Genomic DNA, 25168 nt, shown 5'->3' with positions numbered 1-25168 from the left:
CACTCGGCTGATCTAAATTAGATAGTCTACAAAAATAGCAGTTATCTGAGGGAGCTTAAAGCCACAGTGCGACAAACTGGGTGCCTGGAGTAAGAATACAGAGTTTTTTACTACTTGATGAGCTCAGATCATGAAATGGAAAGCAAAGAAATTACCTTTACCCAAAACATGCAAAAACAAAAGTCACATGACAAAAATGAGTTGTCATGTTGATGGGTTTACTAACCAAAGGAAAAAAAGGAAAATTCCTGCTTTCTGCTTCAGTGTTGCTGCGTGCCCTCCCTGTTTTCCTGCCTCTCCCTCACCATACACTATGACTATCATGTGATAGCAGGTCAGGCCTTTCAGCGCCATAGCAATCGCCGGACTTTGCTTACAATGTGCATTTTTTCCCTCAACTGTCTCCGACTCAGCCGGTGCTGGCGTACAGCTCTGCTTTTGAGTCAATGTGAGCGAGGGTAAATAACGTCGGGCAGGCCTTTTCAACAATTTGGACACAACTACTTAGCATTCATGTCACAGCATCTTGCCTTGCAATCACATGCACAAAGCGCTGAAGCATGAGGAAGAACGTTAATACAAAGCATGACTTGCACTTTGAGAGTGATTCTCTGTGGCAACATTAACGCCTTTGATAATGAAGAGGCTTTATAATTAATAGCAGAATTTCCAAATTTCTTACAAATATTTTAATTTGTTTTGTAATTTGTTTGTCGTATGGGGAAAGTAAACTCTCCACAACAATTAGAGGAGTGCCAAATCTCAGCAATGAGGAGAGCAGTAGTGTGTGCAGTGTTTTTACATATTTTGGTGTTGAAATGACTAGTACATACGAAAAGGTTTGAATCTGTGCAGTAGATGGCTTCAGCTGGCAGCCGTGTCTGTCACCTATTCTTACGGGGCAAATGTGCCTGTCAAAATTACATCAAAGTGCTTATTTTTGCCACCGACAGGCTCAGACTGTTATACGTGGTGTCTGACAACAGCATGGAAAGGATCCCAATTAGTGACTCCTGGTGACAACTTTTGTTTTTAACCAGAAACAGAAGCCTCGCTCAAGGACAATTCTCGCTCTGAAATCTCGTGAGTTGTTGCAGGAAACGACGGTGGAAACAAGGGAGAAGAGTTTGTTTGAGTTTTATTTCAACACAACAAACTCCTCTCTGCAACTCTGACTTCCACCGTCGTATTCCTGCAACTACTCTCTTGTGAGATTTCAGAGCGAGAATTGTCCTTACGCGAGACTCTTATTTCCTGTTGAAAATTAAGGGTGTCACCGGGAGTCACTTGTAATGATCCTTAGAATACCGAAATTATCCTTTAGACAATAACAGTAAATGTTTAAGGAATAGTTTAACAGCATGGGAAATAGACTATTTCGCCTTCTTGCCAAGAGTCTGGTAGATTGGCATCACTCTCATGTTTGTGCACTTAATCGAAGCTTTGGCCAGGTGATGGATAGCTTAGTTCAGACTGGAGACAGGGGGAAACAGCTAACCTGGCGGTCAAAAGTTCAAAAATACACCTACCAGCACCTCTAAAGCTCACTCATTAAAACGTTATATCTACTTTGTTTAATCCGTGCACAAACAGAAATGTCCAAGTGGTGGTGTTATGTGTTAGGTGCTTTCTTTCCAGGTGCAATGACTTAGGTTTTTACTAAGTCTAAAAGGGGCTGGTGGTCTAGCTGGACACAGCCACGCTAGCTGCTAAGCTAACTGTCTTGTGGACATACAGGCATGACAGTGCTATCAATCTTTGCATCAAAAACTCTAGGCAGGAATACAAAAAAAGTGTTTTTCCCAAAATGTCAAACTATTCCTTTAAGTAAAGCTACAAACGAGCTAAAGAGAGCTAGTACTGCTGAGGGACAGAATGAAGAGCTCTCCTAACAAAGACGTTTAAGAAAACTCCACCACAGCTCAGCCCTGTCACAATAAACAGATTCAGACATAAAACAGTGAGTGCTTTAAATTTACCAGTCACATTAATGGGGATGACACATGAGTTGATGACTTGGGAATTGGTTTTCATTCTTTCCTCTGGGGTGGGCAGCGGCAGGGCTTTAGACCAGTTAGTCTGCTTGTCCAGGGTGGAGGGGATGTTAAGGATGGGAAACTTAGACCGGTGACCTAGAGCCACCCCGTCAGTGTCGGGGTCAGAGGGCGCAGCCTGCAACAGATGGATATTTGCATGGTTAGGTTGTTAGGATTAGGTGGCATTACGTGAGAAATAGTACGGCAGAGTTAAGAATGATCAAACTCAGCTTCAGAAAGGGGAATGTGTAGAGTAGAGTGATTAAATTTAGGGATTATACTAAGTGTAAAAAAGTGTTTGTCTAGGAATGAGCTGGGGACTAGATGTAGAGATTTGTGTCTCAGTAAACTGCAGCAAAGACTGCTTACTGTCAGAGCAGAGGCAGATCAATACACGTGCCCATCCAGAAGCTGAGTTTCAATGTTCGAGTGCAAAGAATTCGATAAGTAATAGAAAAGCATGCTTTAGAGACAGAGAATAGAAAGCACAGCAAACACTCGAAGAATCTACTCTACTAGGTTTCATGCAAATGAAGTGCGCAAAGGGGAAAATCTGAATTTTAAAAACAGGAAATAATGTCAGATCAATAACAAGTGTCACACACTGTACATCACATGTCAGAATAAATACTAATTCTGCTTTGAGAAAAAGAAACTCCTCCTTCACTCTGCACAGGACAGAAATGTGACAAACAGTAATTCCCAGCCACTACACGCTGCGGTGGAAACTCTTAGCTCATACTCTGACAATCTGTGGCACCTAAAGTCACTCTGCTGCACAAGAACGAGAAATATTTAAGAGGAAATACTTCACGGCGGCATTCCTCTGAACGGCAGCCTCAGTATCAATCACTGCACAGTCCTCCCTTCTGACTTCTCCACATCCTTTTTCCACGGGCCTCCTCAGACTTTCAAAGTTCAGTCCTGTAGATCCCCTGTCACTTATACCTCTGTGCTAAATGAATTTAGGTTATGAAGTTCTTACCTTGAGATTCCTGCAGAGAGGCACATGTGAAAATGGGGGCGATTCTCAGGCTGAACTGGTTCCCACCTTCACCACCCGACAACCTCCCACCCCCCATTTAAAGACATCTCTCGAGCCTTTGTGCTCTCTGTTCCCAGTAGACCAATGAGACCCTGACAAAACCCCGGCCACAAAAGAAACCGGTTCCCTTGGAAACTTCTCTCAACTAGTAGGGGGAAAAATCAAAAGGAGAGCATTTACAGCTGATTTGTTTCAAAAACAGAAAGGTGGTTTCAGGAGTGTCTGAGAGGAAGGATGAGCGAGACAGGAGTGAATGAAAGAGACGGTGAAGGAAAGGAAAAAAGGAGTGTTAGGTGATTGCCCCTGTCCTCGGGCTCATTTCTTTCTCACAGCGGGCATCATGCAGGATATATTTGGTGAAGAAACAGCACAGAGAAAGAAACACAAGGCTGTCAGCTCTCTCGGGGATGGGTGCAGCGAGGAAACCGCAGCACTGAAGGATCATGGGTAATCACAGGCGCAAGCTTGGAGAAGCCCAACCTATCATTAGAGAAACCCTGGCTGCGGGGCAACTGTGACTGTGGCCCTCACACACACATTCCTGACATACTCACTCAAGCCCCGGCCCTTCACATGAACTCCACCAACAAACTGTCTGAGTGTGTAAATGTGTGACGTGTCAGCTTGGATGAAACTTTAAAAGTGGTGCTCTCCTTCAGTTTCACAACAGACATGCTGAAAAGCTGCATTAAGAGGGCATGCACTTCAAAAGGGGATTCGTTATGTAAATTAGAGGAAGTCAAACAAACAAGAAGAGGTTAGGAGTTGCGAAATGAAGTGTTTGAAAGAGCACACAGGAGCCCAGAAGGAGGGAGGAAGGGAGGGAGGGAGGGACCACTACCTTTCTGCTCCAGGGAGAGAAGCGGCAACATTCGGTAGGGGAGGAGGAACGGGTGGATTCAAACTGAATTACAGGGCAAAAACAAAAAAGGACAAGAAAACCAAATGATAGAAATGAACATGGAGATATTCAACATACACACGGACAAAACATTTAACAACACTGTGGGAAACTCGGTGAGGAGGAATATGTGGACTGTAAAATACATTTCAGTCAGGGCAGGTTGATGAGCTTCTTAAAACCTTCCTAAATGATTTATGCAACATTTATTCTCGATGTGAAAAAACATTAAATAAATTCAGGGCTGTCAAAATGAAATTTAAACAAGCATGCTCTGCACTGACCACGTGAAATACATCACAAACACATCCCACACCCCTCTTTACCTGCGTTTGTGCTAACTGAGTTGTTGCATCTCTAACAAGTCTCTCTGGCTGCTTGGAGGGAGAAATGTGCATTTCACTTTAAAAGTACATGAAAAATCTGCATGCAGCATTGTGCACATTTTCATCCCCATCAAATAAAGTCGAATACAAAAAAGAATATCAACACTCATACCATTTAAAAAATATATATTAAAAGTACAAAATAAGACATGTATTACATAGTTGAGAGGCAGAACTGTGTAAACTGATTAAAATAATTTGATAAATTTAAACCATAATTTAAAATGGTCACCTTTGGACCATTTTAATGTCTGACTGGTAGCCTGACCTCCTTAAAGTCAGATTCAAATGTACAAGAAGAAAGGCTGTTAGGGTCTAAAAGAGAGTATAATGTTAGTCGTCTCACCGTTGTCAAATTTATGCCCCTGTGTTCTTGCCTCTGGATGATTTGTGGGGAGGGGCACATGGGCATCGGGGGCACCGCCGACATGGAAATGGTTACTCTCCGCTCCCTGCTGCCCAACAGTCTCCTCTGGTGATCTGCAACAAGAATCACGTAAGACTTTCTGTGTGTAGTCCCACGTACTCACACACTTACAGTAAATGACATCTGATTGGAAGGGGAAAAGGTTAAAAGTTTCCAATATCTACTTAAATCATAGGTTCACATTTTTTCAAGTCTGCCCATTGAGCAGCTGTCTATATTACTGTGTTCACCCGTGTAAAGGAACATTTTAAGATTATTTCATCAACAGCTCACACTATCCTCTGCTCTTACAAGCAGGGTGTAGTTGCAAAACATGTCCACTAGAGGGTAGAACAACACCAGAGTGACCGGGTACTAACAACAAGCCGCAGACCTTAATGGTGGGAAGCATTTATCCCTTTTTAAAATAAAGCAACACACAAAAAACCCAAAGGCAATGTTTTTAAATGACATGTCAAATAAAAAACGGAGAGCGGATTAATTAGGACAGACAGAGCGAGAATCAAAGCAAACTTTGTTGCAGTGGTTTGGCTATGCCGCTGTGTTGCGGGCACACAGTTGAGTGTCAGGGGGGCCTCACCTCGGTGCATGGCCCACAGGCAGAGGTTGGCTTGCCTGTGGAGCTCTTCTACACATTCTGGCCGCGTGGTGGGGTGGAAAATGTTCCTCTGCTGGTGCCAGGGAGCTTGGTAATGTGCCGTCAGCTTACTCTCCACATCCAGGTTAGACACCGCTGTCAAAGAGAGACGGAACGGACCCGGTCAGACAGCAACCAAAGCGTGTGGAAATAATAATTAACTTTATTTATATAGCCCCTGTTAAAACAGGGTTACCTGTTTAAACATGCATTAAAAAACATCTCAAGACACAGACAAATGAAATCAAGCAATTTTAAATAATATAAAGTTAAGAAGAACAACAGTGATACAGTTAAAATGGACATATATGACAAGATACAAATGGAAGGACACACTAAAATTAATCAATTGTTTTTTTAAAGGTATGTCTTGACAAGTGATTCAAAAGGCAGGGTGTCCAGAGCTGAGGGGCTCTAACTAGCAAAAGCCTGGTGACCTTTGGTTTTGAGCGAGGACTTAGAAACAGCTAACAGCGCCCTGCCCGAGGATCTGAGCTCATAGGGGAACAGCAATTCAGCAATGTAGCTGGGATCTGAACCACAAAGTGCTTTAAAAGTAAAAAGTTAAATCTTAAAATCAATTCTAAAACTTACAGGTAACCAGTGAAGGGTGGCTACAACAGCACTGACCTGATCATGTCTCATAGTGTTAGTTAAAAGTTAAGCAGCTCTATTTTGTACATGCTAAAGTCGTGAGATAGTTTTTTGGTTTAGCCCCGAATACAATGAATTGTAATAATCCAACCTAGATGACATTCTCAAGACCAGGCCGAGAGCGAAATATTGATTTTTGAGATGTTTCTGAACTGATAAATACGTGATTGGACAACATTTGTTACATGTTTTTCAAAAGAGAGGTCACATTTAATATTTGAAGCTAGAGATCCAAGTTGTTTTTTGTAAAATAGGGACAGACTTTTAGGGGCCAAAAATAATAATTTCTGTTTTATTCTCATTAAGCTGTAGAATGTTTTAGGACAAATGGAGCAAGTTAGCGGTGACAAACAGTTAAAACTGTCACATACTCAGCTCACATTACCACTTCCAGTACTCTTTATTTTTGATAAATGAGGTACAGCATATATCAATGGACTGACTACAGATACTGTGTATGTCAACAGATGCAATGGAAAAACAACTTGCTGTCATTACAAGGGGCAGCCTGCTGAGCGCCACGGGTACTGGTAAGGAAACCTTTAAATTTCCACTCTGGCATTTTTGTGGCCGATACACTGGTTAAGATCATTAAGGTGAACTCCACAGCCTCAGACGAACGTAACTCACGAGCTTTCCATTACATCGACAATGTGGTGCCATGACAGCAGCTGAGGGATGAAAAAAGTTGTCGCGATCTGAGGTGGAGATGATATACCGTCTCATATTAAGAGTCGGAGCCTGAGAAAGAAAAGCAGGACAATCAGAGCCAATGTTAACCGGACAATAGCCTGTTTACTAATGCAATGCTATTACCTGCAGCCAAACAATAGGTATTAACGTAACCTGATACTGTGACTTTCATCCTCTAAACATTGACCAGTACCTGGATTAATCTCACTGCTCCCCCTTGTACCAACTCAGGTTACAGAAAGGGAGACTCTCAGCTCTCAAATTACAAGGAGGGGCTGGACCAGGGGGAAACCTTTGAGCTATTTAGCATCTATGCTATTGCAGTAGTAGAGGTGAATTATACAGTAATTGTTGAGTATGTGCAATAAATAAGAAAAACACAAGAGTAAAGATTGATCAATAAACATGCGCCAGTTGACAAATGAAACACCTCCCCCAAAACAAAAACAAATGTCTCTTCCTTTGTTTCTCCCTCTCACACAAACAAGCACACACACAATCTCTTTGCACTGATACTCTTGCCTCTCTACAAACTAACAATCCAAAGGCAGACCAACCAAGGACATAATCTCTGCTGGCAGCACCACAAATGTATCAGATCAGATCTACACCTACAGAAACAATAGATAGAACAGACGTCAAATAGTCAGATAATAATCAGCATAAATTAAGACTCAGTCAGGCACTTGCGTGACATAACCTCTTACACATCTGTAGGGGGATCTAAGGAAGGATTAATACTGCTCAGCCTTTGCTTTAGCAGACACATCTGTCAGCCTTCCCCTATCTGGTGGACATTTCTGGGCTTGTCCTTGACCTGGCAGCTTCACTGAAACACACTCTGCCTGACCTCCATGTCTGCTTGAAGGCAGCTTTGGCTGAGCATACTCCAAGTTTGCTTTGTAGTCCAGCCAGGAGCCAACTTTAGCCGGTTTCACTCAAAAAAGATGTAGTTCAACGGCTGATCGCTGCTACCAAAGGTCAGGCAGCCCGAGCGCAGCATCACACTGACGCTCAGCCTGCTGCGCCATATGGAAAGTGATTTTCTAGCAGCACTACTACTGTGAGTCCTGTCCAAGAAATGTGCTTCCATGCATGCAATGCAGAGACAACTTGACGTTTTCCATAAAACACCCCAGAGTGATCTAAAAGCCCTCTGTGGTGACCCCGTTGACCTGAAAACAAGCTCTGTGTCTCCTGTTCAGCTGTAGATGCTGGATGTGAGCTCATCAAAGAGTAGATTAAGTGTGTGGAGCAGGCAGTGAGGCTTTGCTTGCTGCTTCAGAATAAAAAAATGTTTTTTTCTACGTCATGTGTTGTGAATAGGGCTGGGAAGCAATTCCATAGTAAATATTTTTGGATTTTTAATGGAATCGTTAATACGTGATCATGTTTTCTTTTTACAAAATCCTGTTAATGTTATTAATGATTTCAAGTCAGCTGTAAATAAAACTAACAAAATTAGCTGAATTAGGAAAACCATAAAGGACTAGTTCAACATTTTGCGTAACACACTTATTTGCTTTCAGTGATCACTTTATTCTTGTTCTGTCCATCTTTATGTGTATGCAGTATGTGTGTGGCAATAAACTATGACACGCACATACACACAAGGCCGCTATATTTCAAACTTGAAACAGCACAGCAAACTGTGATGCGTCCTCGCTGTGAACTGTGGTGAGATAAGTGAGTAATCAGTGAAGTGTTCAAAAGATTCAAGGCCTCTGACAATGTTTGTCAGCTTCTCGCCTCCCTGCTGAGATATGAACTGTTGGCCCCACAGTGACACCCGCAACCTTTCCAACAAACTAAAAACCCATTTGACAACAACACTAACAACAAGGCTGGGCTCTCTGTGCCTGACTCTCTTTAACTTTCCTTGTTTTTGTCTACCTCCTGCTTAAAAACCCATTGGCACTTCCTTTGACATTGCGCAATGAAATCTGTGACTTTCAGTTTAGTGAGGGTGTACATACACAACAACACACGAGTGCATGAGAGGCGAGTAAAGAGTTTTTCAAGGAGACAGAGGTCCATATGGGGAAACCCATAAATGAGAGAACCACAGCCAGCTGTTAGCCCAAACAGGGCCAAAGAAAACACATCACCAACATCAGCTTTCAGTCATCTCATTGATCTCTTCACAGCTTTCTCTGTTTTTTTCACATCCAGGCTAAGTGATCTCCAACATGGCCGTACTGAGCCACATGGCCTTAGGTGAGAAGGTAAACAAGCCTTTTAACAAAAACTCTGACACTTTAACTGTACTTTCCAATTTTGAGTTTTTTAATAAGCAACATTCTTCTTCCTCCTTACTTATTCTCACTTAGAATCACCCTGTGAACTCTCCCGGAAAGGTGAAATCACTAGCAGTATATTATCCGCACCCTGACACAGCCTATCAATCTCTCCTTCTCCTCCTCCTCTTCATCTGCAGCAGGATCATCTCCCAATAACCACACCGCTATCAGCCCTGCCAGCAGGCCTTCAGGCCAGGAGAAGGGGAGGGGGGATGAAAGCCTGCGTCCTCAGACTGCCTCTGCCTTGTAATTTACTCAGCACTGGCCCAGACAGGAGCCAAACCAAACCCCTTACACCCACACTCACACTCTCACACACCTACAATTTGCCAGCGGCCTGGGAAAACACAGCCGCAGATGTCCGTCATTAGGTCACACAAGAAAAACCTTTCCTGAACTTCATGGAACAGGAACACAGGTGAGCGTGGGCTGTGCTCAGTCAGCTCTGCGTACCTGATGTGAGTTAAGCGTGTTATAAATGATAGATTATTTGAATCAAGTGGAATATTTTGCACAAATAAGAAAAAAAAAAAAGAGATTGTTTTCAGGTATTGGGAACAAAAAACAGACATTTTGGCCCTGAAAGGCTTTTTCAGTGAGCACAGAACTTTCCTTCTGAGCAGACAGTGCAGCAACAACTGGGTGTCACTGCACGTAGGGCTTCCCCACAGCTGGGTTGTGTTCACACTCTGCAACAAAGGTTAAACTAACCGAGCAAATGTCTCCAACACAAGCTGATAAGACGAACACTTTTCATCTTGTCATCTCTTACATCTTGTGGCGATGCTCAAACAAAGCGCAGTCATGTTTCTCTAACCACTGTGAGGCAGACGGAGCGGCAAGTTGTGCATGCAGAGCAAAAACGGGAGGTGCATGCAGCTCAATTAAAGCCCCAGTAAATTATACAGTACCTTGGGATGTGAGTGCAAGGCAGCATCCTAGAGCCATGACAGAGCTGTGTGGTTTTAACTCTGAGCATCAGCGAGACGTTAAATCATTCGAGTGTCTCTCCCTCAGTCACCTCAACAGAAACCCTCACGTGTCCCTCTTGTCTCTACAGCAGCGTCCCTCAACTTCACTGCCACACTGACCTACAGCTCCACTGCAACATCTGCTCACACTCCTCCCCCATGCCCCCTTCCCCACCCAGCGCTGGGTACAGATGGTCCAGCCAGGCCTTGACTTGGGCTACCACTAATCTGTTTATGGCCTGCTACCGGAGAGTAGGAGTGTTAATCCAAACCACTGAAACAACACTGACCGCTCGACCCACAATGGAGGATTGTGGAGGTTGTAGAGGAATGCCAAAGGGCGTTGAATACTTGAATCTGTAACTCAAATGTTATTGCGCTCAAATACCAGTGTGTTATTCTCATTAGTTTTTTGGATAAATCACTGATATACTCAAACTAAACAATTCCAACCTAGTATTGTGCTGTATATCATAGAAGATGGAAGAGCTATAAAACAAAATACTCAACGGACTATTTGATCATTCCCCTGCACACTAAATCTAAAAGCATATTTTCACATTAACATCTAGATGCATTTCAAAACACACTGCAGTGCAACAGAACAGATGAAAAAATAAGTGCTGCTCACCTGAATCGGGCAAGAAACCACATGTAAACAGATACTCATCAAATTGCTGAGAGAATAATCTGCCTCTTTCCAGTTACGAAAAACCTCAAGCTCAAAACTGAAAAAGTCTTGCCGTCACGGAAGAAAATCTGGTCCTTCCCAACAAAACAATGGAGTGTCGGCAGTCAGCTGCTGGAGAAAGTCTCCTCTGAGGTCTGATTAGTAAAACAAAAAAGAGTCCCAATGCCAGTAGGCACAGAATAATACCCGTCTCCCCAGTAATCCTCTCTGAGCCCACATCCTCCCAGCTGATGGTGATGTCGCTGCTGCTGACCCGCTGCAGCAGGTGTGGCACAAGACTGTTTACATTCAGGGAAGAGACAAGGCTAAAGCCTGCAGGCCTGTTGAAGGAAACCCTGAGTGGAACAACTGCCAACAACTTTGTTTGGATGCAACTTGTTGAAATGGTCAAATGATCACTATAACACTGATGAGTCGGAGCATGTGTAAGCAGCTAAGCTGTTTTCTGTTGCACAAAGCAGTGTAGGAACAATCCAAATGTGTATTTCTATGTGACCGAAAAACAACATGATGGCATATTGATACGTTATTTCAGCCAGTCTGGATCCTACATTTCCCACAATGCAACCAATAGCATCATTTCATTTGATGCTTTCTGCCTGGTAAACGCCCATGTGCTTCAAACTCCATTCCCTAGTTTGTAACTTTCTGATACACATTTTTAGTCTCCAGGCCCAAGCTGAGATGTAACCCTGATTTTGCTGATTTTGTGTCAACTGAAAAATCAATTCATTGATTATTTATTTATTATTTCAGCACAAATCACAAGCCCACAATGTTTGAAGTGAGCTTGAACTGAACTGAGACCCAAACCTCGGGACAAAAAATGTGCTGACTGTGTTCACTTTGTCAGTGTGAGTGCACCGTTGACAGCAGGAAAACTCCGACACCTGCCCTCTTGCACAAATGCCCTTGTTAGCATGCAAAGACTAATTATAGATTTTCGTGCAGGAAACTAGTACTCCTCTTCCTCTGTCTCTTCTGTATGTTTAGGCCACCACACCTTTTCAGTTGGGCTCTCCTTCACCTCACCTGGAGCTTTGATGTGGAAGAGCAGGTGGGCCCTGTGACCTCTGCTTGGAATGTGATGCTGGGAACCAGGAGGCCTACAGGGGGCTAAATGAGCCATTGTTGCAGCCTTGATGCTGCTCTCAGCTGCCTGCAGGTACCACAGCAAAGGGCTTCTAAGCTGCAATCAAACCACTGGCTTGCTTCCTGAAGTGCTTTACTGTCCCTCAACCCAGGTCATTTAATTGCTTGGTTGAGAACTGAAAAATAGCCCCCCATTATGACAGACGGTTCTATTTATAGTCTCGTAAACTGAGTGACGTGTTCAGCCTGTTTAATTCTTTAATTCAACAAAGTGAAACTTATGTGAGAAGATGACATCATCAGAGCAGGAAAAGTAATGCGGGTGTGAGAAATTGCTCTTGGTTTAATTGCAGTGCTCTAAAGTCTGCTTGTATTTCCTGACAACGTCAGGACGCGCTGGCAGTGCCGCAAGCCCACACACGAAAACTCCTCTGGTGGTGAAATTAAATCATACTTGTGCTTCAGGAGACGTTGCCTTATGCGTAGGTTTTGGATCAGCGCCTGGACCGCCAAACTGTCTGTCTGCTTGTGTGCCGGGAGGTACAGTGAGGGTGGAAATGAAAGAGGAGTGTGGGGAATCCCATCAGATATCACAATTTCCATTTTAAAAAAAGAAATTGCATTACCTCACAATAAACACAATGTTCTGCTGATTGTAGATGGATGGACATGTTGCACTATAGATATTGAGTAGTAGTAGTAAAACCATAACATGGAAATGTACCAACATACAGACCTCCATACAAATGGCTTGGGAAGACAAAAAACCTACATCACTTACAAACCTCAAAGCTTCCCTCTTGTGACACACTCCCCAACAGAGCTATAATGTTTCTAATGTTTATCCATTTCCTAAACACACACACACACAGTGCTTAAACAACTCTGACTAAGAATTATTTTGGATTATATCCGAAACCATGCTGTTGCTGATGGGACATTTCCTCACACAGAAATCCTCCTGAAGCTCACCCAAAGCTGCAGAAGAGGAGCGGTGTACGGCTGAGGCCTGTTTGCTCAGCTGCTTCATATTACCACTACAAAGTCCAACAGCAGGCTGCGGTGACTTTGAAATACTTTCCATTTTGAAACCTCCAGAGTGGTACATATTGCAGGGTTGGCAAGGTGCCAACGAGGAGATCTCTCACACTGACGCGAGAGTGAGCAGATTCTGGAGGTTTTTAGGCGAGGAGAAGGATGTGTTAAGTGGTGGTTAAAACGTCTGACATGCTCAGAAACATTTCCTTTCTAAAGATTTAACAGCACACGATATGTTCATATGCATGTGTGGTGTGTTTTATAACACAGTAACGAGCAGGCAATTTTGTTCACATCACAGCACATTTATGTGACATTCAATTTGTCCATGTCTCTGAGCAATGGACAGGAGTAGACTTGGATGGTTAAAAGGGGTAAATGTAAAAGGGGTCATAGTAACGGACCAATAAATAATCATCACTGACTCTGCAGTTTTATTCAGCTCTACATAATATTTAAGCATCTTTCAGTTCATTGTTTTAGCTAACAGAATCACTATTACTACTTAATAAGGGTATAATTATGCCAGTGTTGTGTTTACAGCTTGTTTCAATGCATTTAAGTGAACAGCAAATCAAGTATTGATGTGTTGATATACAATAAAAATTAGCATCCACACAAAGACAGTGGTTACAAGGAAATGTTTGCAAAATGATAAAAATACATTATTCACAAATAGCCATGAGCTCGCAAAGTACTCTGAAAAAAGCAAAACTAACTACAGTCCTGGCTGCTAACTCTGCAGTTGAAACAACTTTTACTGTAATAATACTTTTATTCCCAGAGCTGCTACAGGTTACACCAACAATTAGAGCAGCAACAAACACTTATTTTCATTATTGATCAATCTAAAAATTACACTTTTGATTAATCAATGAATCATTTAATGTGCAAAATGTCAAAAAAGTTTACAATGATGTAAAACATCAGAAATCACAATGTACAAGCTGGAACTAGTGAATGTTTGGCATTTTTGCAAGAGAAAATAATTAATTATAATGATAATGATTTATCAGTTATAAAAATAGTCCACTTATTGTTTCAGTTCAGTGGTAAAGAACTGCAGTGTTCAGGATAAGCCTCTCCGCATTCAGGGGGAATGGAGCTCTTTCTTGCGATCATGCAATGTAATACATCATAAGTCACGCTCAAACAGTAATGAAATCATCTAGAATTTACTTTAAGCAGATCTGCCCTGATTAAAATCTCTGGAAGAAAAAAATGGCATTCATTATACCCACTTCCCTCTGAGTAAACTCTCTGCTTGTCTCTACTGCAAATGTTTGTTACCCAGTCAGTTCACCCTGCCCTCTTGTTTACCAGCACACACTCTTTGATTCACACTCGCTGAGCAATGAAAAGCAAAGCCACGGCATGACAAAAAAAAGTGAACAAGAGCAGCTCCCAGCTAACAGAGACCGTTATTTTATATTTCTGTACTTTACACGTACACTCAATGGGGTCAGCAGGGGTCGGGGCCCGCATTCAGCAACCTTTTACCTCTTGACCTCTAGACACCTCATTATTAGTTCTTCACACAGACTGGGAGGTCAGCTCACATCAGTAAATACTGAAGTAAATCACTAGCTCATTGCCACTCATTCACTCCACTTGCCCTCTTCTCTTCACAGTAAATGCTATAGACATTGGGTGGTGTTGGGTTGGGCTTTAAACAATCCATCCTCTCATTTTTAACATTGATTTTTGGCAATAATAACTGTCTGCTGATAACGAGTAAAAACAAAAACTATGCCTTTTTGCAATTAATGAACGCCCTGAGAAAAAATGAAACTCCTTCCTGACATTAATACTTAGCAGAAAAGCAGTTTTTTAGGGCGGTTAATGCAGAACATATAAGGAAAACAGGACAAAAAAAATTTAAAAAAGGAAAAGAAAGAAAAAAGAAACAGCCTATCCTCCTAAGTACACTTAAAATTCCTTTTCCCCTTAAATCAGCACGGAGTTCATTTTACAGCTCTGTCCTCCTGATTTGCTATAGAGGCCTCTGGGAGGCTGCAGCACACCCTCTCATATCACATCATTTAACGGTCTTTGAGGTCACAGCTGACTCCTATTGGGCTGTAATGGCTCTCCCACTGAGCTTGGCCCAGGTCCCTGCTTTCGCTAGACCTTTGAAGTTCTCACACACACTTACGCCCAGCCTCAGCAGAGGAGGAAGGGGTGTGTCCCCTGGAAAAAAAAGCTCTCTGGGTTTCCGTACCCTCCAGGTAAACCTGGCCTATTAGTCTCACAAATGAAAATGTGTGCCCTTTGACCTCCTGCTTTTGTTCAGTCTGCGCTCCCGTCTCGCAGGCACCTCAAGAAAGGCGGGATCTCTTAGTAGGAGTGAAAAAAAGAGACAAAGTTCCTGGCTTTACTGGAAGAAAGGGTAGTGCTAACCACGAGGTGGAGGATAGTGAAAAACCTTGAAGTCAGAACAATGGAAAAGGTAATGTGAGCAGCCTCTGCGCAGTCAGCTCTTTCAACATGAGCTTGAGTGCTTACGGGAATATGGCTGCATTTAAAAAGGTAAAACAAAAGTGTTTTCTCTGTGGCCAGACAGGATGAGCAGCCCAGGAGTGAATTTACCTTTCCATGAGTATAAAGCCAAGAAAAACAACAAAAAAAGAATAGCAAAGGAGATGAATCTTTCATCAGCCCATTTCTCAGCCAAACCAACACGCTACACTAAGCTGTTTATTCCTGCATGTCGCCAGTATAATAAAGTGTGTTAAACGTCTCCTCTATGCTCTACGACTCTATACTGTAGACGTTGTGTAATATCAAAACAATACCATGTGCATGATACTGCAACATAGAGCTTGGACAATAATACTAAAAAGAAGCGTAACACTTGGTGTGTGTATGTGTGTGTGTGTTTCTAAAAACACATTTACACCAATGGCAGCAGCAGCATTTGTAAATTTAACGTTAATTAAATCTACACTTATCACGAAGGTCAGCCTGAACAATGAGTATTAAGACAAGAACAGTGTTTCCCCCAGGTTAGTTAGAGGGGGCAGTTAGCGTTCTGACGACATTGGGACGTGCTGCTCTGATTAATAACAGCAAAACCTTTTTTCACAGCAGATGTTTTGACTTGTCATAGTAGGAAAAGCACAGGTGTTACTAATAACGGTAGCGATGGCTCTGTTCTATTCAAGTGTCCCAGTAAACAGTGAGCCAGCATGCACAACACCAGGACCCTGAAACCAAAGCAGCTAAATGGAATTCCGCCATCATTCATTATATGATGTACACATGTGCTTTTCCTAACGTGACATGTCTTCAGTGAAAAAGGCCTGCTGAGCTGAATCAGACTAATCTGGAAACATCTCATCTCACTATTAATGTATTTAGTAGATTAACCAACCTCATTCATTGAATCGGTGTGATGTAGCACTACTACTCTCCGTAATAAGCCTAATAAATTAGATCATAATATTCAATAATTTCATCTGACGTTAGCGGAAGTGCTTTATATCTTAGGAGAGGAGCAGCATGGGGCGTTAAAACAACTATAAACTATAAAACAATGCAGGAAATCCTAAAGAATAACATTTATTTAACGACTACATCCAATACAAATATCTTTCTTTGGCCAAGCCTTTGACTAGTTTACAGTGAGAAAAGCATATTACAGAAATAAAACATATATCTGCTCTGGCCAGATGGGGATGGGGTGTTGACAAAGACTTCAATAAAAGGTCTGCGCAAACACTTTTTCGGACGTCCTTTAAAGCTGTGCTGACTGACTGACCTGATGTGTATAGTAAGATGGCTTCAGAGTCTGGGGACCACAACACAAGCCTTGGTCTTACACTTCGAAGTGCACCCACTGCATTGTGCTTGCCATCATCAACCTCATAAACAAAAAACAGGTCTCACTAACAGAAGCACGTCCAGTGTTTATGCAGCCGCTCAGTCATCAGCTTGCTATTCAGGGTGTGACAGGCTGAGGGGTCAGAGGGTAAAAGTCTGTATGGCACTCCAGTCTCGGTCACAAACAGAGCCACAGAGGTTATGGAAACACTGAACTGACTGACCAACCATTGAACAAACACGTGTGTAAACGTCGTTTTGCGCACAGTTGCACGATTTCACACTGCGGAGAAACCTCACACATTTGGACAATGGCTTTGTAACCTGGCTCAAGGTACACAAGAATATGCAGACTGTTATGTAAGTGTCTGAGCAGCTTAATCACAGAAGGTTTTCTCCACACAGTTTCCTGTGTAAACACTGGGCTGCATGAGCCTCAGACTCTGGTTTCACCAGTTTACTGGCATCACTCACTGCTCACATGGAGCACAATAAGCAGAACAGACAGACTGTGAAGGGAGAGAAACACAACGAGGGGAAAAAGAAAACCCAGAACGCAGACACGGGGGACGGTGTGGTTTGGAAAGAGACAGGGAGGGCATTGCAATCGCCGGACGATTGCAATGGAAACCTCTCTTTAACTGACAAATATGGTCAGACTGAGGTCAGCTTCATAGGCCAGTGACCTGTGTGTGTCTGTGGGAAAGTCATTAGGAGGGAGTGGCATTAGGTTGAGCTGGCATGGCCGAGCTGAGCGGAGCCAGTCCATCCCTCACACACCTCTGCCTGATGTAATTCAGCCCAGAGAGAGAGAGAGAATAAACTGAAGGCCTGGCTGGTTCAACACAAACGAATGGCTGGCAGGAAGTATGGATATGCAGGGAGCAAACCCAGCAGCCCTTTGAGTGGAAACAATGGAGAGGATCAGGCTTCCACCACCGCACCCAAATAGCCCTCAAACACACAAACTGTCCACAAGGTGTTTGAGTTGGCATTATTCGAAGAGAAAACATACCATCGAAAGAAAATTACATTATATTGGTGGTGGAGGGTTTTGCATAAAGGCCGACAAGGAGGGACACAAACAAACCAGGAAACAGCAACTCAAAATCCGTGTGACCACCCCTCCTTTCTCTGAGGACACACTGGGAGTGTACCACACGTACCTTTCTATTGTTAGCCTCTCAGTCAGCATAAAGCTGGAATACAAATATTCAAACCTCCACTGCTGGAGATGATTCTGCTAAAGTGGTAACCTGCTGTGTAACTGCCAGTGTGTGTGTGTGTGTGTGTGTGAACTAGTCTGTCCACTGAATGAGCCTAAAACAGAGAGGTGTGTGTTTACTCGTTAGCACAGCAGTGCAGAAAGCATCAATAAGCCGGAGTGTATAAGCTGAGCGAATCACAGCTGGGTGGTTAGCGCCATGCTGACTCCTCATAGCAACTCATGCCAGCAAATGACAAAAAGCCCGGCATTGTCTGTATTATATGAAGCTGGAAGTCTCCATGGAAATGGGCACATATGCATGGAGACATGCACTCAAGAGAGGGTGTGCTCTTTCACAGCTCATCGTACCTCAGCTGTGGAAAGAAAACTCAAGTATAGCCCAGCAGTGAACCATGAGTCCCCTGCACATGTGTGTCTGAACAAAAGTGGGAAAACTAACAAATGTACACCAAAAAACGGTGATTTTTTTTACTTTACAGATACAGATTGTTTCCAGATGTACTGCAAATATAAATTCAATCTGTACTTACCTATTGATCATCAGCAGAAATCAGCAGGAAGTCAGGAGGCCATGAAAAAGAAAGAAAGCAAACACATTATTAGTTGATTGCAGCAGGACATCAGAAAAACATCTTGTTATAATTTAATACTATGGGGGTTTATTTCAGCTGGGCTCTCTCGAGAGTGCACTAGCTGGAAAGTAGCAGGGTTGTTTTTCATTACATTAGGAACAACTTTGCTTTACGGCTCCTTAGAGAAAATCTTATCATCCAGCATAATGTTGTGAGACTGTCCCGAACAGGACCCAAACATCTCCACCTCACTTTAATCTCTACACGCTTGTTCCCTGGAGTGTTTCTCTTTGACACGACTTTACAGATGCCAGACTCAGGCCTCCGACGGGGCACAGCTCATGTGTCTGCAGCCTCGCTCTGAATGCGGCTCTAACCCGAGGGATTTTGCTGAGAAAAAGAAAGAAATGCTCCTGGGTAAAGGCTAGGGAAAGTAAGTAGGCCTGACTCCTGAATGCTGTAAGTCTCTCATGTAAGTGCTTCACGAATGGCCGGCCTGAGGACTGGATGCCAATAAACACTGAAATCATGACGGTCGCTGGTTATTATGCTACGAGGGACAGACGTCATCATGCTGAAAGAGCAAATATTCTTTGTGGCTATAAAGCTGGAGCTAAAGAGCAGCTATACCCTCTACATTTGGTATTTTGTCAAGCCCTTTTCTCTTTTCTCCAGAATCAACCAGTCGCCATTCCCAAACGCTGTTTCTGTCTTTTCTTAAAGGAGCTTTGTCTCTTTTTCTTCCTCTGTCCTGACTCTATGCTCAACTGTACCCACCACTAAATTGCAGTAGCAGCATTTTGGTAATGACGGGTCCTGTTGTTGTGTCATGATGTAAAATTAGTGGGTGCAGCCAGTGACATGGCATCCACCAGACACTCGGTTGGGTATGTGGTGACAGTTTTACGCAAGTCAGAGCTCGCGGTCAATCTAGGCCAATCTTCTCTCTTGTTGCCTGACACAGAAGGACATCTCCAGCAAGGAGTAAAAGAAAAAACAATAAGGTCTCACTAATGATCTCCACGTGCACTGACCTTACGGAGCGAGTACTTCACCAATCAGAAAGGCCAACGCTGGGTGATTAAAGAACAATCACAGGAAAAAGAGAATCAGTCTCGTTTATTCAGTCGAGCCGTTAGGCCGGTCACCCTCAGTTACTATTGCTACACCTGTCAAGCTTTTCATTCTCGATCGGCACATACGCAGATTGCAATGATAATAGTCTTGGTTTTTCCTTCATGATAGACAGAGGTAGACAAAAGCAGGTGTCTCGTTTTGATTTTATCAGCTGAAATGAAAACTGTCTCTGGCATATTTATCTGGCTAGCTAAATAAGCTAATGGTAACACCATGAGTTGGTTGAAAACGCTGTCTCCAGTTGTCTTCTTAATGTTTCAAACTGGCTCACTGTTGAAATCACTGTAAAAGTCAGCATCCTCAACAGTTGATCCTCCATGTAGAGGAAATGGAAATAAAGAAACAGCATTGTTCTTTTGTTGGAGTGTAGAACCACTTTGTCCTAGTTTTAAAAGTATGATAAGAAAAATGCAAAATCAGACTGAGATTTCATTCCAACATAAGCCTGCTTGCCTGCTTAGCTTACATACTTTATTATTTTCAAACAGTATGTTTCATTTTTAATGTTACAAGAGAAAAGGCCTTTAGCATGAAGACTATCTGATATGTTTGACAAAAGTAATACTTTTGTAATCGGGTAACACGCTGGGGTATAAAACTTCCCTTAGTCCAAAACAGAGCAGGGCAGAGACCAGTGCTGGCTTCCAGACAGTGAGAATATTAGCTGGACATGAACTGGAATTTTCATTTAACATGACCAAACTAATATCACCCTGTTAGTTAATCAGAATCAGAAGGAGCTTTATTGCCAAGTAGTGTTTTACACATGTAGGGAATTTGCTTTGGTTATAAGGTGCTACACGTAGACAAACATACAGTTGACATAAATAAACGTAGAAAAATATAAAAATGGAATAAACAAATGCAAGTTACATAGGAATAATAAAACAATAGAGAAAAATAATAAAACTATTTGCAGAGAAAGAACAATGTGCATTGCTCTGGTTTGTGTTGTGCAGACGTATTGCAACGGAAGAGAATATTGTGTACATAAACTGACAACATAAAAATATAGAACAACAAAGATTAACAATAAATATGTGCAATGTGCCAGGTTTGTGCATGATATGAAATTAAATGAAATAGTATTTACATGTGCAGAGACATATGTATTATTTGCAAGGGGGGAGTGTCAGTGGGGGACCCGGGCCTTGTTGTTGAGGCTAGCTGCAGACGGGTAGAAGCTGTTTTTGTGGCAAGAGGATTTGGTCCTGATGGACCGCAGCCTCCTGCCAGAGGGGAGAGTCTGAAACAGTTTGTGTCCCGGGTGGGAGGGGTCAGCTGCAATCTTTCCTGCTCGCCTCAGAGTCCTGGAGGCATCCTGAAGAGATGGAAGATTGCAGCCTGCCTTTGTCCCTGGTAGTGGCAGCAGCGTGATGAGTGATGGTGATGGAGGAGGTGAGGATGGACTCAATGATGGTGGTGTAGAAGTGCACCATCATTGTCTTTGGTAGGCTGAACTTCTTCAGCTGCTGCAGGAAGTACATCCTCTGCTGGGCCTTTTTGGTGTGAGAGGTGATGTTCAGCTTCCACTTGTGGTCCTGGGAGATGATGGTGCCCAGGAAGCGGAAGGAGTCAACACTGGCAACTGGGGAGTCACACAGGATGATGGGGGAGGGTGTGGCTGGGCTCTTTCCCAGTCTTTCAAAGTCCACGACCATCTCTCCTGTCTTCAGAGTATTGAGCTCTAGACTGTTCTGAGATGGTCAATCTCCCAGCTGTAGGAGGACTCATCCCCACCAAAGATGATCCCAATGAGGGTGGTGTCATCCGCAAACTTCAGGAGCTTGACGGACTGGTGACTGCAGGTGCAGCTGTTGGTGTACAGGGCAAAAAAGCAGATGTGCCCCTTGCTTTGGAAGCAACAACAACAAAGCTAGAGCATGTCAAATAGCATACATTTGAGCACTGGCGACTCAGGAGCACACTTTTGCTCTTTGTTTTTCATTTTGGAAAGGCAAAAAAAATCATTCTTACTACAGACTGCTTTAACATCTGGAGAAATCCAAATCTTGACAGACCTGCTGTGCCTAGTTACATTTGCTAAGCTATGATTGGACAATCGGACTATTTGGTGCAACTATGGCAAAAAACATGTTCCCCTTCAGCCCCCTGAACCCAAAATATAGATGCCAGAGGACAAACGGGAAATATACAGCAGTGTTTCAACTGTTCTTTTAAGAAAAAAACCATGAAAGATTGATGTGAATGAAAATACCTACAGATCAGCGTAAGAGTCAGCTGGAGTCACATAAGAAAACAGGCCACTCACCAAAGCAAACATTAAAAAAAGCACTTTATAAAGCCTACAGAACAACCTGTTCACGTGACATCACCAGAGGAAATTAAATACACCGCAAATGCATAAACACATCAATCACCCGGCCCTGAGGCCAATGACAAATTACTCTAAAGAAATTTACTATGCTACTAACCACTTCCCACAGAACGTATGCTGGTAGTACAACCATCATCCACATGTCTTTAAAAAGCTGATATAACCATAAATTTGTATGACAAAGAATAAACAGTCATGTCTTTATTTACAGATGTGTCTTTTCTAGATAAGACCTGGACTGAAGACTGTTTTCCTTCCCTGCTAAGAGTTTTGGGTGTGTGCTCTCCAGTTTGGGTGGTTGCATACATGAGACCACCGGAGTACAGCAGAGGTGGTAAAGGGAAAAGTTATCTTCATCCAGTCAAGCTGTTTCTAATGGTGTCCCAATTCTGCCAGATGTCTTTTCTCAACAGACTGGGGCTAAACCCGCCTTCACAAATCCCAAGATCAGACTGAGAACAAATTTCAACTTCACTTTCAACACAGCTCATATCCACTCAGAGCTGAATGCTGAACTATAGTGTTACATTTCTCAGCTATTCTAACTAAAAACCAAACTGTGAAGCGGAGTGTGTGTATCAAAGATAACAAGTGACCCTGAGTGAAGCCGAGCTGTTGTCACTCATTGTGGAGTCTTTCAGGGCTCACAGTGGAAACACTTCAGCATATTTCCTGTAATTTTACGCGGGGTCTCAGCTTGACCAAAAACACAACCAAAACAAAACAGGCTCATTTTTCAGGAAGAGTAGGGCCATAATCATAACAAGCAAGTTGGGCTCTTTCCCCTAAAGCACCTGTGGGAGCTGCAGCCAAGTAATAAAAACACACAAGCCCTTAAATCTGCTCAGGTCCCAACCCCTAAGAGCAAATCAGGGCTGAAAAATACATCTGTTTGCTGTATGTTGTTACTGTCGGTGCCCGGACCCCGGAGAGGTTTCTGTAAAACTATGGAATTTAACTTCCCTACTCCTTCGCTGAAAGAAGAGGAGGATCTGCTGAACAAACAGCTATTGCAGCATATAGTGGTTAAGGTGGGTGTATCCTTGTGTGGAGGTGAGCCTCCAACTGACCTTCTGCACTTCAGCATACCAGCACCACAGATAACACACAAATATGACAAGGAAACAGACACAGACACTTTACATATGAAGAATGAAATACACACTTTCAGACTGTTACTCCAAATATAAAACACTATATTCAACTCAACCTATAAATGGAAATTTCAGCCTCAAGTATGTTAGATCCTGTGATGTCCTGTATATGGCCTTATATAACCAGATACAATTTATTTTGGGTGTAGTTTAAAGAAAATGGTCCCAGATGCCATGTTTGATTAAAATAAGATTAACACAAACAAGTAGCCTAATTATGTTTCGAATATAACCAATAAATCAAATAATCTTCCTAAATAACACTTCAGTAAGAACAAATCTATGGCTTCTTTATAAATTATGTGGATACCACTTGGGTCACATTTATTAATAGTCAGTGGTATATAAATGTCCGCCCTCGAAGAACATGTGGAGGGCCACCTGCCAGCTTCATACTGTGGTAAATACTTCTCATATGAACGTATCTGTGGAGGGTGTAGAACCATAAATGACTGCCATCAAATCTACAAATCATATAAGAAGGTAAGCTCCCGTTACAGAGCACCAACATTCAACTGCAACTGCATTCATATTTCAGCTGTAGGCATTTCCACGAAGTGGCTGAGGTAGCGACTTTGGATTCATTAAGGCCTCTGGTGTCTGAGAGTGACACTGTCAGTCTGGTCTGTCATGCAGGGAAACTGAATCCCCCCCACAAACAACTGGGTATCCTTTAAACATGCCCCCGGGCATGTTAGCTGCCTTGCTTGCCTGCCTAAATATCACCCATAAGCCTGAGATTCAAGTCCTCCCGAAGCAGTGAACCCTATCCGAGCAGCTGCATTGTACTTTATGGAGAAAGCATATAGAGTTTCCTGAGGTGGTTATTCTCATAAGGGTTTTGTTTCATTTTGGATTTAGATGTTCCTGTGCCTTTTGTTAAGAGTTCTGACAAGCTGAGCTCCATCTAATCAAATGTATGTCTGATGGACACTTCTGCTTTCCTTCCACATGTACTGTTCACAGCACAGACCCTGCAAGCTCGATGACAGGCAGCATCAACTTCTAAATCCTTCAGTTGCAGTGGAAAGTCCTTTCTCATCCACTTACAGTCTCAGTCTGTCCTCTTTATGCCTCATTAACCTTAAATGCACACCATGACTGTAGTTTAAGTGGTATTCATGTAAAGCCTTTGGGTGATTTAAAAAAGCATTGAATGATTTTCTTTGGACACATCATGGCAGCAGGGCAACCTGTAAACAAATATCTGACATACCATCATTGTATAAAGTTGATATGGCTAACATGTTAGCAAACCGTTGCCTATTTATGCATAAAGCAGTACGCAGCTATGTTAGCAATCATTTGAAGTCATTATAATCTAAGTCCAATCCTGACTCTCCTTTTAGCCCTGATCTGGTCTCCACAAACTCCTGAGAAAAAATATCTGACTCTTTAATGGCTTTAATGCTCCACCATGTTCACTAGCTAGTCGCTAACTTTGCCTGCCTGCTGTTTGCAGTTTGGCAGTACACTGTGTCTGTCAGGGCTTTTTTCCCTTAGCTGCCTGTTGTGTCTGGGAATTACCGTGATGACAGCAGTGGGAATGAACCAAACAGTAAAGCTTTTGCCGTCCAAGCCAAACACTGAGATGAAAGATGCTAAAACGCTACATAAAGCTGAGGGAAGTTGCATAGGTTTGTCACTATGAGCACCACTTTCTAATTTAAAAGTATTGATAACAGCAGCTTTAAAGCCAGACAGTTACTTAAAGCTAACTCTATCTAACCAGTAAGAGAAATGAGGAACTTAGTAAGCCTGTTACACAGCACAGCATTAAAGTGTCAACTTTTTTGCCTTAACTGGTGAACACATCACCATGGAGATGACTGTTGTTATCTGTGGGCTCATTCAGCCAAATTTCATTGGACAGCCAGATTTCAAAGGGACCAATAAAGACGAGCGATAATGTGTGTTTCTTTGTGAGTGTGAATGATATATCTGTGTATGTTCGTGCTCGGCTGTCCATAGCCATGTTGCAAGTGGGTAAGAAAAATGGAAGCTGCTCCTAGCAAGAAAGGGTTTTCTAGTGATTCCTCTCCGGAG

General features: G+C 42.7%; 2 protein-coding genes across 4 annotated transcripts in view; both read right to left on the bottom strand.

The window, feature by feature from the left end:
• Nucleotides 1–25168, bottom strand: part of LOC123971410 (cytoplasmic FMR1-interacting protein 1 homolog) — a 1205200-nt gene that overhangs the window by 303941 nt on the left and 876091 nt on the right. The gene's annotated exons all lie outside the window — the stretch shown is intronic.
• Nucleotides 1–25168, bottom strand: part of nhsa (Nance-Horan syndrome a (congenital cataracts and dental anomalies)) — a 58767-nt gene that overhangs the window by 7981 nt on the left and 25618 nt on the right. For 2 of the 3 annotated variants that reach the window (XM_046050187.1, XM_046050188.1), the window contains exons 2-5: nucleotides 5376–5528; nucleotides 4715–4848; nucleotides 3923–3985; nucleotides 1980–2172 (exon numbers count right to left, since the gene is read on the bottom strand). In XM_046050187.1, coding sequence (XP_045906143.1) covers nucleotides 1980–2172; nucleotides 3923–3985; nucleotides 4715–4848; nucleotides 5376–5528 — 543 coding nt within the window. Of the gene's footprint in view, nucleotides 1–1979; nucleotides 2173–3922; nucleotides 3986–4714; nucleotides 4849–5375; nucleotides 5529–6716; nucleotides 6810–25168 lie in introns of those variants that run through there. The other variant, XM_046050189.1, reaches the window with a different exon arrangement.

Source organism: Micropterus dolomieu, linkage group LG05 (assembly GCF_021292245.1).
Source record: "Micropterus dolomieu isolate WLL.071019.BEF.003 ecotype Adirondacks linkage group LG05, ASM2129224v1, whole genome shotgun sequence".
NCBI classification, from domain to species: Eukaryota; Metazoa; Chordata; class Actinopteri; order Centrarchiformes; family Centrarchidae; genus Micropterus; species Micropterus dolomieu.
The sequence above is the reverse complement of the archived record's forward strand: the minus strand, read 5'-3'. Positions and strand labels throughout refer to the sequence as shown.